The sequence below is a fragment of the Oxyura jamaicensis genome, chromosome 1 (assembly GCF_011077185.1).
Source record: "Oxyura jamaicensis isolate SHBP4307 breed ruddy duck chromosome 1, BPBGC_Ojam_1.0, whole genome shotgun sequence".
In the NCBI taxonomy this organism is placed as follows: domain Eukaryota; kingdom Metazoa; phylum Chordata; class Aves; order Anseriformes; family Anatidae; genus Oxyura; species Oxyura jamaicensis.
This window is the reverse complement of record NC_048893.1, coordinates 46,016,708-46,030,879: the sequence shown is the minus strand read 5'-3', so window position 1 is coordinate 46,030,879 and position 14,172 is coordinate 46,016,708. Positions and strand designations below refer to the sequence as shown.

Here is a 14,172-nt window from a genome sequence, read left to right as displayed (position 1 = left end):
CGTATTTGTTCTGGAGCAATGACATCCGTAGCATGTTCTTTTGCACACAGCTTTTTTTGATTTGTAAAGCACCTGTTCTAAAAATGCTCTTCTTACACAAGAATCTGTATACCTCACATAAGATCTGCTGGAGGAGCAAGGAGGAGAAGAATTAAGTGTCAAAGGTAATTTTGCTTGTGGCAGAATGAAGGGTGCTGCAGCAGTTACCCAAAGGAAAAAGAGGTGAGAATAATAAATCTCAGCTGTTCAGTATCCTTGGCATACATAAAGAGAAGATAAGTAAGGAGCTGACAAAACAAATGCAAGAGGCACTGAATAAAACATCCACTGGTTTCAGCAGGAGTCTGAATATTTTGTGTTCAAAAGCTCAGGAAGTTCAGTCAAATCCACACTATTATGACAGAGCTGTCTTTCACATGTGAAGAAACTAGTGAGCCATTTTTCTTCCATTGCTATGTGCTTCTGAGTGAGACAAATGGTTCTTTTGGGTCATCTGAAGAAACCACTCCGATTTTTGGTGAAACAGCCATACACAGGGAAGGTCCTGGAAAGGATCTGCTCTGTACCCGAGGAGAGCAACTATTAAAGTTCATTCTGATGTGAGTGGTCATGGCCCATATGTGTTTTCTTTGCCAGTGATCCCAGGGAGAAGGCCGTTGGTGAACCAGGTCTTGACTCAGGGATGTGTTCTCTCCTGTACTTTTCAATGTAAGGTTTAGCTACTTCCCATACCTGTGAAATCAGAAAGTGAAACAGGAGAGTTAGAAAGAAAATTGAAGAATTATTCTCCATGCTCAGTTAGACATCAAGACTCAAGTTCAGGAAACCCTGTGGGAAAGTTACTGGGATGTAGCTGAGAATTAGAGACCTGCATAAGAAAGCTGTAGGTGATCAGCAGAAACAGCATTGCAGACAGAGTGAGGTTTAGGGAAGAGCAGGTGGATGGAGTTGAGAGGTTACAGGAAAAGATACAGCTCTGGGGGGATGAGATGAAAGGATTAAAGATGAAAATATTGCATCTTGTCTTGTTAGCAGGCGAATGCTTGGTGTGCAATAGTTGGTAGTGGATCACTGTCACTAGTTATCAAATCCCTGGGTCAAGAAGGGGCCAGGGAAACAAAATGACAGCTGATATGGCCAAAGAAAAATGGAAGGGTTATTGTCTGGTATTTAAGGCAGACAAGGAGAGGAAAATATCCTACAGTCTCCTGTGTCTCTTCTTTCAAGGCTGTAAGACAGATGGCTGCAAGGCAAACAGCCTTACAGAGGAGGGACTGAGATCTTCAGTTTGCTTACTCTCACTGATTTGTTATTTACATTTTACAAACAAGTGAGAGGTATTTGTGCAGCCCCATAGCTGTACAAACACTTGGCCCGGGTTAGCACTGCTAGGGCTGCTGCTGTTCCCTCATGCACCTCCCCTTACCACTTCCAGCAGCACGCCGGGCCCGAGGGCCTCATGGCTGGGAGCGTGCTACCCGGGGAATGAGGATCACTGTCCGGAGAGGGATCCCGTTGGAGATGGGATCCCCTGGAGATGGGTGGGGGTGTGGGGCCCTGCCTTCAGGCAGCTCCCCACCAGTTTTAGTAACGGAAACTATTTATTACACAGGACCAGGCAAATGGGCACTGTTACTGACTCCTGCCAGTGACCACAGCAAGGGGCATCCCCAGAGCGGAGCTGCAGCATGCCCCTAAAGGACAGACCACACTGCCCCCACCAGAAGCCAACACTCGCCTTCTGCTCCACCAGCAGCCTGTGAGCTGCTTCGATGTCTGGGGCCATGAAGCGGTCCTTCATCCAAGGCCTGCAACGAGACCCAGTGAGAACATTGGCCAAACATTAACCACCAGCGGCAGCAGGTCTCCAAAGCGTCGCATTTATCTGATCTTACCTCACCACTGAGCGCACAAGGTCGTAGACCTTCTCCAATGGCGTTGTTGTCCTCAGAGGGCGTAGGAATTCAATGCCCTGGCAAGCAGCGAGCAGCTCGATAGCCAGAACTAGGGAATCACAACAGCAGGAGAGATGTTCAGCAGGTTCAGCTCAGGGTGAGGCTTCCTTGATGAAACTACCCTAGGCATTCAGTCTAGCTGGTATGATACTACTTCAGGTAATATAAAAGGAACAGTGGATCCACACACCCCTGAGATGCAGCCCAGAAGCAGTACATTTTATGGGTCATCCAGCAACTAATCGGCATTAGTTCCTCAGTCACAAGAGCCAGCTCACCAAAGGAACTGGCTAAATCAGCTGGATCTAGAATATGTTGTTTCTCAACACAATGTTGAAACGTGTTTCTCAGACTCACTAGTCTGCACGTGAAGAATGCAGTTCCATAAAATTAAGTCTTTAGAGCACTCACATGTATAAACTTAAGCGGGCAAATGAGTTTAGTGTTTGTGTCCTGTGTATTACTCTGTTCTTCTTCTAACAGCTGACATCTGTATCTAAGTACATCATCTACCAAACAAATAAATAAAAGGAAAGGAAAAAAGCAACAGAGCAATCTGTACTTCAAAGCAAGAGACAACAGTTTTGCTGAGCATCCTGTAGTAAGTAGTTTTGTTTCACAAGAAACACTTAGCCCTGGATTTACCTCATCTCTTTTCCAACTGCTATAAGTATATTCTTAATAAAATATTTTTAAGTAGTTTTTTCAGATGCAATAAAACTTTTTTCTAATCATCTAAGCATCTAAAAAGAATGGCATTAATATCTTAATCCAGTTAGATACATAAGGTTGTATGGAAGTTAGCATTTTAATGTTACCTTGTTCCACGTGCTCAATGACTCTTAATGCTTTTCTTGCAGACCATCCTCCCATGGACACATGGTCCTCCGTAGCGGCACTGGTGGACAGAGAATCCACCGAGGAGGGATGGCACAAGGCTTTGTTCTCCGAAACTGCGAAAACCCAATGCAGTGCATGTAGGGCAGAACAGGCAATGATACCAAAAACAACAGCCAGCCTGGGTCAAAGAGGTCATCCACCACCACAGGCTGCAGTGGAGGACACAACTTCTGCCCCTCTTTGGAGAACACATCAATGTTTTAGCTGAGTAGTTTGCAATAAACACCTTGAAAACTACCATCACATCTAAAAACAGTCACCAATACTGTTTTTTAGATGCACATATTAACCAAAGACAAAGTCTGCCCACTCCCCACCACGAGCCCCTGGTGTTAGCACTGTGATGGGCTGGGAGACAGGGCTGTCCTCACTGTCAGAGGCTGGGGAATGCTCTGGGGTCTCTCGGGTGGCAGACACAAGCTGTGAGTGTGAGGCCTGTGAGCAGAGCAGATGCCCCTGGCACCTGGACACCAGCAGCAGCTGAGGTCCTCAGCCCTCACAAACTCTGTCTGGCCAAAAGGAAAAGTTGCCAGCCTTCAAACTCAGGGACAAGCCCTTCAGCTCATATTCCAGCCCCACTTCCCAAAACAGCCTCTGGACAGGGCCATGTTATTAAATCAATTTAGCTCATTGACTGTTTTTCTGCAGGGTATTTATGTACTTATTTATCCAACATCCTCTGTTCCTGACTGTTTGCATCTCTTACTTACATTTTACCCTCTGCTTGCAGCATGTTTATCTTCATGTGGGCTCATGCGTCCCTGAACTGTAATATCCCAGAGGCCAGCATGCTTGTTGTTGGTTTAGTCATGAGTACTAGAGGAAAAATATACTAGTGCTTTTTTGTGGTGTGCTCCTCTGATACGCAGCCCTGGGAGTTTGCTGCTGGTCTAAGTACCTGGCCATCAGATGGAGACACCAAGTGCTAAGGGTATCAGCCCAGCTTTCACACAAGTGGTGTCCCTATGAGAACTGAGGAATAAAGGTGCCTCCACTTAGAGAACATTACCTATTCAAACAGAAGATCTAGGTTTGGCGAAGTTGCTCAGACATGGTTTGTTGCCTGCAGTTTGCTGTGAATTGTACAGCCTTATCTGAGCTGATTTGCAGGCTGCTGGGTGCAGAGCTCTCACTGATTTCAGCTGGAGCCTGTGTGTTGGTAACTGTACACAGAGGACTCTGCCAAACCCATCAAGATGCAAGCATTCCTGAAGTCAGCCTATGGGTTTGCATGCTCAGAGCACTGAATTTACTCATGGGTCAGTGCAGAACCAAGAACCCTGAGCTGAAATAATTGCAGCTGCACTGAATGCTCAGACATCGCACCCAGCCAGCTCAAAGCATGTGGAGAAGAGAAGGAAAACAGGAGTGAGATCCCTTGACAACAACTATCACATTACAACTGCCTCAGTGTAAATTAGTCTTTCTATCTTGCCCTACTGATACTGCTTAAGCACTCACCCAGGGCAGCTGCTGTGCAGTGTGCAATCATGAAGCCAGAGTTCAGGCCTCCTTCGGTGACTAAAAACGCGGGCAGTTCACTGAGTGAGGGGTTGCAGAGCCTCTCAATTCTTCTTTCACTAATTGCAGCGAGTTCATGCACACCAATTGCCAAGTAGTCCAAAGCCTATAAGAGATGTCCTCATTAAATTTGGTGACAGGAAAAAAAATCAGAAACTATAATGTCTTTTTTCTCTATATGCTTAATCACCTTTGCAGGATATTCACCATGAAAATTTCCTCCAGAAATGGTCTCTGCTCTTTCAGCAAACACCATCTTTAAGGAGAGGTTAAGGCACAAACATGAATCAAATACAGCTTATGTGAAAGGTATCTGTGAGTAATCAGAATTTCTTATCTGAAGGTATGTTTGCACTAGTAAGCTTTTATTTGCAAATACACTGTATCACAACTACATACTTTTCAGAAAATGAAGGCCCAATCTGAGTTCTCCAAACTTGTAGACACAGTTTTGACATGTATTTTTTTTAAATGGACTGCATGAAAAGAGGTATTTGATTAAGGGGTAGGATTATTAGGGGTGCAAAGAAACACACGTGTTTGGATCCTAGCACAATTTCTCAGTGACTTGGTAGATTCTCTCCAAGACACGTACAACTTTAGACAGGTAGACAAGCAGTAATGCGTGTCAGCTATCAATGGGATGTTGCACGTAGCATCTTTATACTGATGAGGAGAATCCAGCCTCGCTCGGTGCCAGCGCAAGAAGTGTGCCCATGGTTTACCAGGCTGAACCACGAGGAAGCTTACCAGTCACTTTTGCTTGCCTTCCCTGACGGAATGCAAACCTTGCCCTGGAACACAGGTCTCACTCGTGCTGCACCACCAGATGTTTCATACGACAAGTCACCATTCATCTAAGTCCATTTGGCTACCAAGTCTCGCCTATCTATGGAAGCAGAAGAATGTACATTATCTAGGAAACAGAAGCATGTAGGATATTATCTAGGAAACCTTTAACATGCACTAGACTGAATGCATGAGTGGTTCCCTTGCGCCAGCACACACTTGCATGCGCTGATGCAGACATGGGGAAAGGAAGAGAGGCTGCCATTGCAACCAGTGGTAGTTACTGACTGAAACCAACTACGACTTTTTTGCCTCATATACAAATAGTTAGGGAAAAAAAAAAAAAATGTTATAAATAAATTCATGAAAAGATACAGGGTTGTCTGTGGCACTGTTGATTTCAGTCATCATGATGTCCTTCACAAAAGCGATTGTATCGTTTACAACTCCATGGACCTAGAACAAAAGATATTAGCTCCTGAGCTTAGCATCTACACTTAGTTCATCCTCGGGGTGTGGACCCACTTTTAGGTGCTTTCCTTCTCATTGTCCCAGTCTCTACATCCACAAGTGAAGCCAGTCTTGGTTTTGCTCTTAAAATCAGGAGGATTGCTATTGTGGGACAGTGCCCATCCTAGGTACCCAAAAGACTAGATTTTCTATTATTATGGCAGTATTTCTAAATAAGTCATTGTTCAGTTTTTTGCATTGGTTTACCCTAACTGGAAGAAAAGATACTTCATCAGTGGCAGATGAGTTATTAGGAGGAAGTAACTTTAAAATTCCCCCACAAAAAATGAGAGCTCTTATTAATCAGTTAACTTTCATTAATTCCACTGATTTAATAGTTTTGCTCATGTTAAAGCTCATGGCACTGAGTTCATCCAGTACGTTTGAGAGGTACCTGAACAGTTTATCTCTCTGGCTGCTTCTGGAAACACCTTTCCCCAGTTCATGGTCCTAACTTCAGTACAGAAGAAACACCTTCTGAAGCCTGCAGGTGGGGAAACCAGCACCTTTCCCCTGCTTCCAGTATTTGACCTTTTTCAGATCCAAACACAGCATTGCCAGATACTGCCTGAGGGATGTGTGCATGGGATCAGCAAATTAAACATCCCTATTAATACTAACTTTGAAGTGAGGGAGAAGCAAAATAAAATCTCTTTCTCTAATGGAGTCAGACAGTGCATAGATGACAGTACTTTTGAGGCGGGCACTTCACCATCATTTTTCTCTTGTTATGAAAGGAAATTAATTCAGTTTTTACCTGAGGACAGCAACGCATTGTGTACGCGTCCTGAACTCGGTCACAAAATCGATGGCTCTCTAGGAGGAACAATGGGATGAAGAGCAGATATTCCTCACACAAAAGCATAGGTGCTGCGGATGGGAGACCCAGCCTGTCCCATGCAACCTGGCAGGGTGGTGAAGGTTGAGGTAACTCACCTGCTATTTCTGATGGATGATGGTCAGAATCTAGGAGGGACCTGAATCGAAATGCCACTTCAGCCTGCCCTTTGTGTGGGCGCACAGCATGGATGTCTAGTAAGGCAAATTAGACTGATAGGTTTTGCTTCTCTCCAATGGCTGCAAGCAGACAGTCAGGAAAAGTCCAGTACCCACCGGTATCAAAGGCCTTAGTTGTACCCTTCAGGACTTCAAGTGTAAGGGCAGCGACTATGTCTGCTTGTCTAGCAATAGCACTGGCTCTTTCAACTGCTTCACATCCCAGCGAGGTGATCATTTGTGTCCCGTTGATGAGAGCCAGACCCTTAAAGAGAGAGCAGATGTTGAGCAAGTTCATTGCAGCTATTCCACATGCTGTGATAATTCCCCATCTCAGTGATAATTCTCTTTCTTGTATAAGTCATATAAAGACCTTTGCTAAGCTCCCTGGGTTGTCCTGAGGAAAGTCATAAAAAGCACAGCTTGACTGGGTATCTTTGATACATAAATTGTCAGTGTTCATGACCCTACTAAGTTATTATAAAAACCTTTGGAACTCCAGTGGCTCCAAGAAATAGGTTTAGTTAGTTCATGTTATTTCAAAATTTAAAAGTCTTTTCCAAGTGCTTTGGAAGTAGAGTGTTTATTATAACTATTATTATTATTATTATTTCTTAAGTCATTAAATAAAAGACATTAAGAACATTGGTTGTGCAAAAGAAAATCACAATGAGGAAATGGAGAGTTAAAACAGAATTAAAAGTTATATCTGCTTTCAAAGATTTGTTGAGTTCAGTTAAAACTAGCTACAGCTTCTAAACAAACATGAGGCCGATCTCAGAATCACAGAATGGCCAAGGTTGGAAGGGACCTCTGAAGATCTCCTAATCCAACCCTGTGCCAAGCAGGCTCACTTAGAGCAATGGGAGCTTGCCATTTGCCTTTAGGAGACACTGGGCAAAAGGACTGAATTCTGTCAGTGGTATTGAAATGGGGGTAAAGATGGAACTTATTTTTCTGCTGTCCTGAAACCCTGAAGTCACAGCTTCTCTTATAGCTGCAGTTGCCACGTAGATGGGAGTTGCAATGGGAACACTGCCATAAGCCCTGCTGGAGAACAGGGTCTTTGGTATCCCTCCCCACAGCTGACTTCAAATACCCTTCTGGAGCATAATTTAAAATTACTGTTAATTCATTTCAGGCTTAAATACCAAGTATAAAGCAACTAGTGATTGACTAAGCTTGTTTTACATCAGCTGGCACCATTACACTTTATTACCTCTTTTGGTTTCAAGGTAATTGGTCTCAGACCATGGGCTTCCAGGACCTGTGAAAGAGTTTAATTAAAAGATAATTAATAATTTTTTTCCCCCAGTAATTCAACTACCAAAACTATAAAATCATAACTGTTTCCATACATGAAAATTAAAAAAAAAAAAAATCCCCAAATGAAGGGAGGAGTTTTATATTATGAACATTTCAGATATTTTTTTTTCTGCTGGGAAAAGTAAAGGACAGCATTCTGGAGCTTCTGAACTAGCACCTCATTTCCCAGTTCCATAAAGGAAGGCAGCAGGAGCACTAACGTGAGATACTGTCACAGCCCATGAACAGCTATCATGTATTATCTCATGGGAAAGAGCAATATGAGAGAAGGCTGGAAACACCTTGGGAAGACAGTTCTGCCTACCCTCTACCACACAGCAGCTTTGGTCTGGTATAAACTATTCCCTTACAAATGATTCCCTAACTCTTCCTATAGAAAATGTCTAGGGGAAAAGAGTCCTACTCAGTTTATTCTACGTATGTCTGTTCCATAAAATCGCTACTGTGGGAAATGGAGGAATGGTGTAACCTTGGTTTTGATAAGAGTCCTCTTAGCCCTTCCAGCTGAAGGGGTAAAAAATTTCAGAGGTGTGCAATTGTAACTTCTGGTCCCAAACCAAAACAGATCCTCTTGCCTCTGGAAATGATACAAGGAACTATCTGGGCAATGGCAGAAGCAGGGAGGTCAAGAGAGAGAAGGGGGGAAGGCTGGATGATTTCATGTTGAAAATACGTCCTGGGGAGTGTGTCTTCAATTCCATTTCTGCTACAGAGCTCCTCCAGGAGCCACTGACCTGAAGAACAAAGCTCTTCATTTGTCTACTGCTCTATTTCCCTTCCCATCAATTGTTGCCTGCATTTCGAGGGAGATGGGAAAAAGCTGAGATGGTGATGCTCCAAATATTACATAGGTTCATAATGTAATGAGCCAAGGTCCCTCCAACATCTGGAAACAGAAGGTCTGGCACATGCTGGCCTCCTTCCTTCCTAAATCCTCCCCCTGTACTTTTCAGTACTTCTACAGCCTACCATGATGGTACAATTATTAATCCTTTAATAAATCCGGTGGATTATTCATAATATTATGAATAAGTGTTCATGGATAAGAGTGATAGGATTGACAGAACAAACTACTTTGAAAGACTTTGGAGAGGCCAGACTTGGAGATGTTCAATGCTAGATCAATCTGCTGATGTATTAGTGACAGGGTAACAATTAATTAATTAAAAAATAATTCTATTATAAAGCATCTTGCTGTAAAGGAGGGTGCTATAAAGATTCTCTGCGACCCTTGTTAATCTATCAAAAATTAAACATCCAAATCTGTGTATCCACTTAAAGCTATTATAAAAAGCAGTATAAACGTTACTGATAAATTCCTGCCTTCCATAAATCTCCAGTTAATCTCAGCATTTTTGAATTGATCTTGAGTTTGTTGGAACAGTGTTGATGTTATGGAGCTGATGATGTAGTAATGGCTCTTTTGTAGCTGGCATCACATCCTGTTCATCTCTAACTGATGTCGCTGCAGTACCTTGCATCATGATACTATGGCATGATATTTCTTTAGGACTTAATAACATGTTGGGCATTCATTTCTTCTCCTGTGACATGTGGGTCACTTGTTCTATTCTCATGGATCTGCCTTCCTCTAGGTACAGGATGAGCTATTAAACACAGCCTCGTCCCAATTCAAACAGTACACTAAATCTAAAGACTTTTAAATCTTACATATTTAGCATCAGCCCAGCCACTCTTTGGGGACCACATCTTTCCTTCTCCAATTAATCCCAGAGCGAGATGAGAGAGGGGAGCCAAGTCTCCGCTGGCCCCAACTGTCCCTTTCTCAGGGATGTAAGGCAGGCAGGATGCTAGAAAGAAAACAAAAAACAAATACAACTTCTGTTAGAGCTTTCTCTTGATATGCTCTTTGGAAAGAGAAGCCAGCACATGCAGGTGGTCACAGTAACATCCTGTAATGGTTATCCGTGATCAATGGCACCAACAGGACTACTCATCTTGCAGACGGGTTTGTCCATGCTCCAAGACTGGCTGCAATTTATAAAGAGATTGATTCCCTTTTGAATTCAGTTCTGTAAGGAGGGGAACCACAGCTATAAAGTCTATAAGTACATGTCCAGGCAGCTAAAATGCTGCTCTTAGCTCCTCATCACAGGCTGACCACCAGCCAAAGCTATATGTTCATTTCCCACTTTACGAAACACTGAGTAACTCCTAGAAACCATCTCCAAAGCCTTTTCCCTTGTTCCATCCCTCTGGGCACTGAATGCATGGAAATGAAGAAACAGAGCCCAGGGAACCTCTGTTTATCCTCAAAACAAGTCCTGATCGGGGGCAGAGATGCTCTTTGGTCACTGCTGCCACCCTAGCATGCCTCGCCAGAGGGACCATCAACGAAGAGCCACCAACAAAGAGCAGAGCCACTCCTTTGGTCTCCCTGCTGCGGCATCCATCAGGGACACTCTGCCTCAACTGCTGTGACAGCTGTGGTGGCAACGCGACCTGCTGACCACGCTCTTCTGCGGGCCTGCCTGGTAGGCCTGCTTGTGAAAACTTCTGCCCGTCTCAGGGGCTCTGCTCACAGAAACAGGTGTATCTGCTCGGCAAACACCAATATGAGCAGTTTTCTGCATGATGATGGCCCCACCCAAAAATCTTGGTGTCCCAAAATGTACTGGCATGCACGTCAGCATGCACCCAACCAGACAAAAGATCAGACTTGAGCCTTTGCAAGAGAGCTTGCCTGGAGTCAGCACCATGTTCTTCGCAGATCAACTACTGATGGCAGCAGCAAGGCATCACCATTTAGGCTGGCTAATGTCAGTGTTTAAAAGACAAGTAAATGTCTTTTAAAAGACATTTACACTTAAACACTTTAAAAGACATTTTAAATGTCACCCTGCTCTACAGGGGAAGGCCTATGGCTCACCAGGGGTTTATGGACCCAAGCCAGTTGGTTTGACACCGGGGAATAGAACAGGTCAGTGGTTAAGAAAACTGGTATTTAACATTTCCAGCAGGCCACCCTTCCCATGAGCAGTCAGCATGGAAACAGCTCTCACTCACTGCTGGCCTCGGCCTGTTTGTGAGCAGGGAACCCTTCCTTTTATTGTGTGCTCACAGCCTTCACAGCAGAAAACATAAGACATACGATCAGGTTTGCACTTCAGGCTGGGGTGAACCACGATCCAGACCACCCAGGTTTGTCTCCTGTTTCTACCAGAAGCCTCCTGCTTAGCCTTAAGCTCATCACCTGAGCCCTCAGAGGCTCCTTTCCCAAACTCCTGCCTGCTGCATCTCAGCCTCTCCTGCTGCTTCTGCTCACACCCGAGTTCTTCACCAAAGGAATGGTCTCTAACCGTGAGCCTGTGTAGGAACAAGTCCTGAACTCTCACAACTGCAAAGCCAAATAAACAACATCCATAGCTTGAGTCACTGAGCTACATCCTTTAAAGAAACAGTTAAAAACAAAAACAAAAACAAACAAACCACGCCACCAACAATAACAAAAGAGAGGGAAACTTTCTTTCAGCATCTTTTTTTTTACCGTTAAATGCTTCGATAACTTGCTGGAGGGTTTCTAGGGAAATTCCACTGTACCCTTTTGCTAGGACATTGATCCTCAGCGCCAACAGCATGCGAGACCTCTCGGGGGTCAAAGGTTTCCCCACACCTGAAACAGCAATGGGCTCAGTTACCTGCCTGCTACCAACAGCACAGGAAAGGGAAAGCACCGAGCGATTTCTCGTTACCTGCAGAATGTGAACGAACCAAGTTCACTTGAAGCTCCCTATGAAAACAAAAAAAAGTTACGTAAAAAATAAGTAAGTTTTTGAAATTCAAGTTTTATTTTGCACAAAGCAGAAATACTAAAGCAGCCCCCTCTCATCTCATCATAAGTGTGCAGCGTAGAGCTGTTCCATCTTCTTTCTTTCCTCAAAAGAAAGGAAGAAGAGAGCTGCACACATAACTTACATAAGTTTACTGTTTGGAATGACAGTTCTGGCAAACTTCCCAAACCCTGTGGTGATTCCATAAACAACTGCAAGAAACACACATTTCTGGTTAAGGAGAGAGCCTGAGGTAGGTTTCAAAGTGTATGACAAAAACAATTAATAGTGATAACAATATTTACCTGTCTGTTCCTTTACAATCCTTTCAATTACTTCTCGTGATTTTTTGACTTTAGCTTCAGCTTCAGGTGTGAGCTAGAAAATGAGTATTTTGAATATTGGCTATCTGTTACATCATTTAATTCTAATTGTAGAAAGATAAACATGATTTTTTTTGCCACGTTTGTTCAGAATCTTTACCTTTATCTTGTAGAGCCCCTTTCCCAAACTGACCAAGTCCTCCGTTGTTAAGCTGTTGCCATCTAAAGAAATATACTACACCAAAGAACCACCTTTTAGTTTCAGATACATACACACAGAGAATTGTTTTATGATCACAGTATTAAAACAACAACAACAACAGCCAAAGCTCAGCAATGACAGGAAGGTCACGCGTGCTCTCATTCATAAGATAGGAACACCGTAACAAAAGTGCAATAAGCAAATCACAATTTAGATTCCCAGGCCCAGAAGAGCTAACAGCCACTGATCTCATGAATTTGGCAGTGGCTAACCCTCCACAAGCTCTGAAGAATATGAGGATCATTACTGAGTTGTAAAATCATTGGTGGTTCCTACCTGTTCTGGTTCTCGGTATTTGCTATATCTGAAAGTTATGTAAAGGAAAAGAAATGGCAAACACGACGTCACAAGTAGTAGTGCCCATTCGATTAAAACTAGCCATGTCTTTTAAAAATGAAGGAACACTGAAAGAACATGGAAATCTAGAAAATTATAAATCTGGAACTATATAAAGTTTATGGAATGCTCAAAAAAGGATACAAATGAACTCCTTCTGGCTGAGATGGTATGAAATCTGGAGACATTATGTCTCCTTCTATAACTAGAAGAAATATCCAAAGTAAACATGAATAGGATTAAACTGTATTCTGAGTATAGATTAATTTGTTAGTCATTACAGTTTACAACAGTAAGTAAGTATTCTAATTTGCAGTCATCAACACCAAACAAATTTATATACCTCTAGGAAAATAATTAGTGTTTATGTAGTTTATTTAAGGTAATCTAACGACAGAAACAGGAGAACCCAATCCTTGGACATATGTTCCATCTCCTGAACAGTCACAGAGAATATAAGACATCACATAGAGATGATATATAAAGCATTCTGTAGTTTCTAAACCCTAAATAGTTCTGTTAGAAGTTACATGATGCAATTTTAGATCAACTAAAACACAGCTTGCTAACTTAGGTGCCAATGCGGTCATTTTGTCATGCATTGCCTAAGGTTTTGCTTACCAACTTCAACAAATTCATTGTCCTCTAAGGCATCCTCCACTGCGTCATCAAGATCCAGCAAGCCAAGACCCTTGCACCTTCGGACATAAAATTTTACTTCTTCCACTGATGTAAATCCTCCGTTATCGGGTTTGTTTTTCATGTACCGTCTCACAGCTTCCCTTCCCAGCCATCCGACCGTGTTAGCACCGTTCAGGCACGGCACTGCCAGCCATTCCCCTCGGACATGCACCGTGTATCTTGGCATGCTTTCTCTCCAGAACTGTTCCTTGCCTGAAGGGCTGCAGCGCGAAGCAGCCTTACATTTACCATGCGGCAGCCCAAGAGCAGTATCCAGCAGGATGCCAGTGTCCCAATCAGATAAAGGCAAAAATCCACCCCCTAAGATCCCCACCTTTGTAAATAAGCGAGATCGATGTATTCAGCTGACTTCAGCCAATGAAACCAAACCGAGGGAGCACACCCTTTTCCTGGAAAGGACCAGATATCCCCCCTCTTCCGATCAAAATCTTGCCTGAGAGAATCTCTGGTTATTCGGACAGTGCTGTAGCAGAAGCCTAATTAGATTTTGGGAATGAATGAAGGGAATGGTGTAACTTCATTAACTGAAATAGAGAAAAATTATTTTCAGTGAATTTTTCCATGAGAAGTTATCACCCAGAGGGTTAGCAAGAAGAGAACCGAGTGGCTCACTAAGTCATAACACAAAAAAGTCGTAACAATTTAGGGAGGTTTTCTGCTCCTTTATTTTAAGATCTTTTTGTTCCAAAAAAGCCAGTATTTTAGTGAGTTTATTAAAAGATGACTTACGCAGCATTAATAAATGTGTAAGCTGATTTTTG

The 14,172-nt window shown here is 43.1% G+C and overlaps 1 protein-coding gene across 1 annotated transcript; it reads right to left on the bottom strand.

Moving 5' to 3' along the window:
- Window positions 1–328: 328 nt before the first annotated feature.
- HAL (histidine ammonia-lyase) lies at window positions 329–13,702 on the bottom strand. Its single transcript, XM_035339418.1, has 20 exons — window positions 13,331–13,702; window positions 12,854–12,914; window positions 12,650–12,677; window positions 12,272–12,346; window positions 12,094–12,166; window positions 11,934–12,000; window positions 11,711–11,748; window positions 11,506–11,631; window positions 9,669–9,808; window positions 7,891–7,938; window positions 6,789–6,936; window positions 6,612–6,707; window positions 6,433–6,491; window positions 5,541–5,621; window positions 4,567–4,632; window positions 4,317–4,482; window positions 2,774–2,908; window positions 1,896–2,004; window positions 1,739–1,808; window positions 329–732 (listed from the first exon to the last, which is right to left on the bottom strand). The coding sequence occupies exons 1-20, from the start codon at window positions 13,575–13,577 to the stop codon at window positions 583–585; spliced, it is 1,983 nt and encodes a 660-aa protein (XP_035195309.1). The 5' UTR covers window positions 13,578–13,702; the 3' UTR covers window positions 329–582.
- Window positions 13,703–14,172: the final 470 nt, after the last annotated feature.

What these genes read in the sequence shown, in the direction of transcription:
- HAL (XM_035339418.1), bottom strand. Translation starts at nt 13,577, where the DNA reads ATGCCAAGATACACGGTGCATGTCCGAGGGGAATGGCTGGCAGTGCCG. An exon ending in AATACCGAGAACCAGAACAG is followed by an intron (nt 12,347 to 12,649) that starts GTAGGAACCACC and finishes TCTTTGGTGTAG; the next exon opens with TATATTTCTTTAGATGGCAA. An exon ending in TTACCTTGAAACCAAAAGAG is followed by an intron (nt 6,937 to 7,890) that starts GTAATAAAGTGT and finishes TCTCTCTTTAAG; the next exon opens with GGTCTGGCTCTCATCAACGG.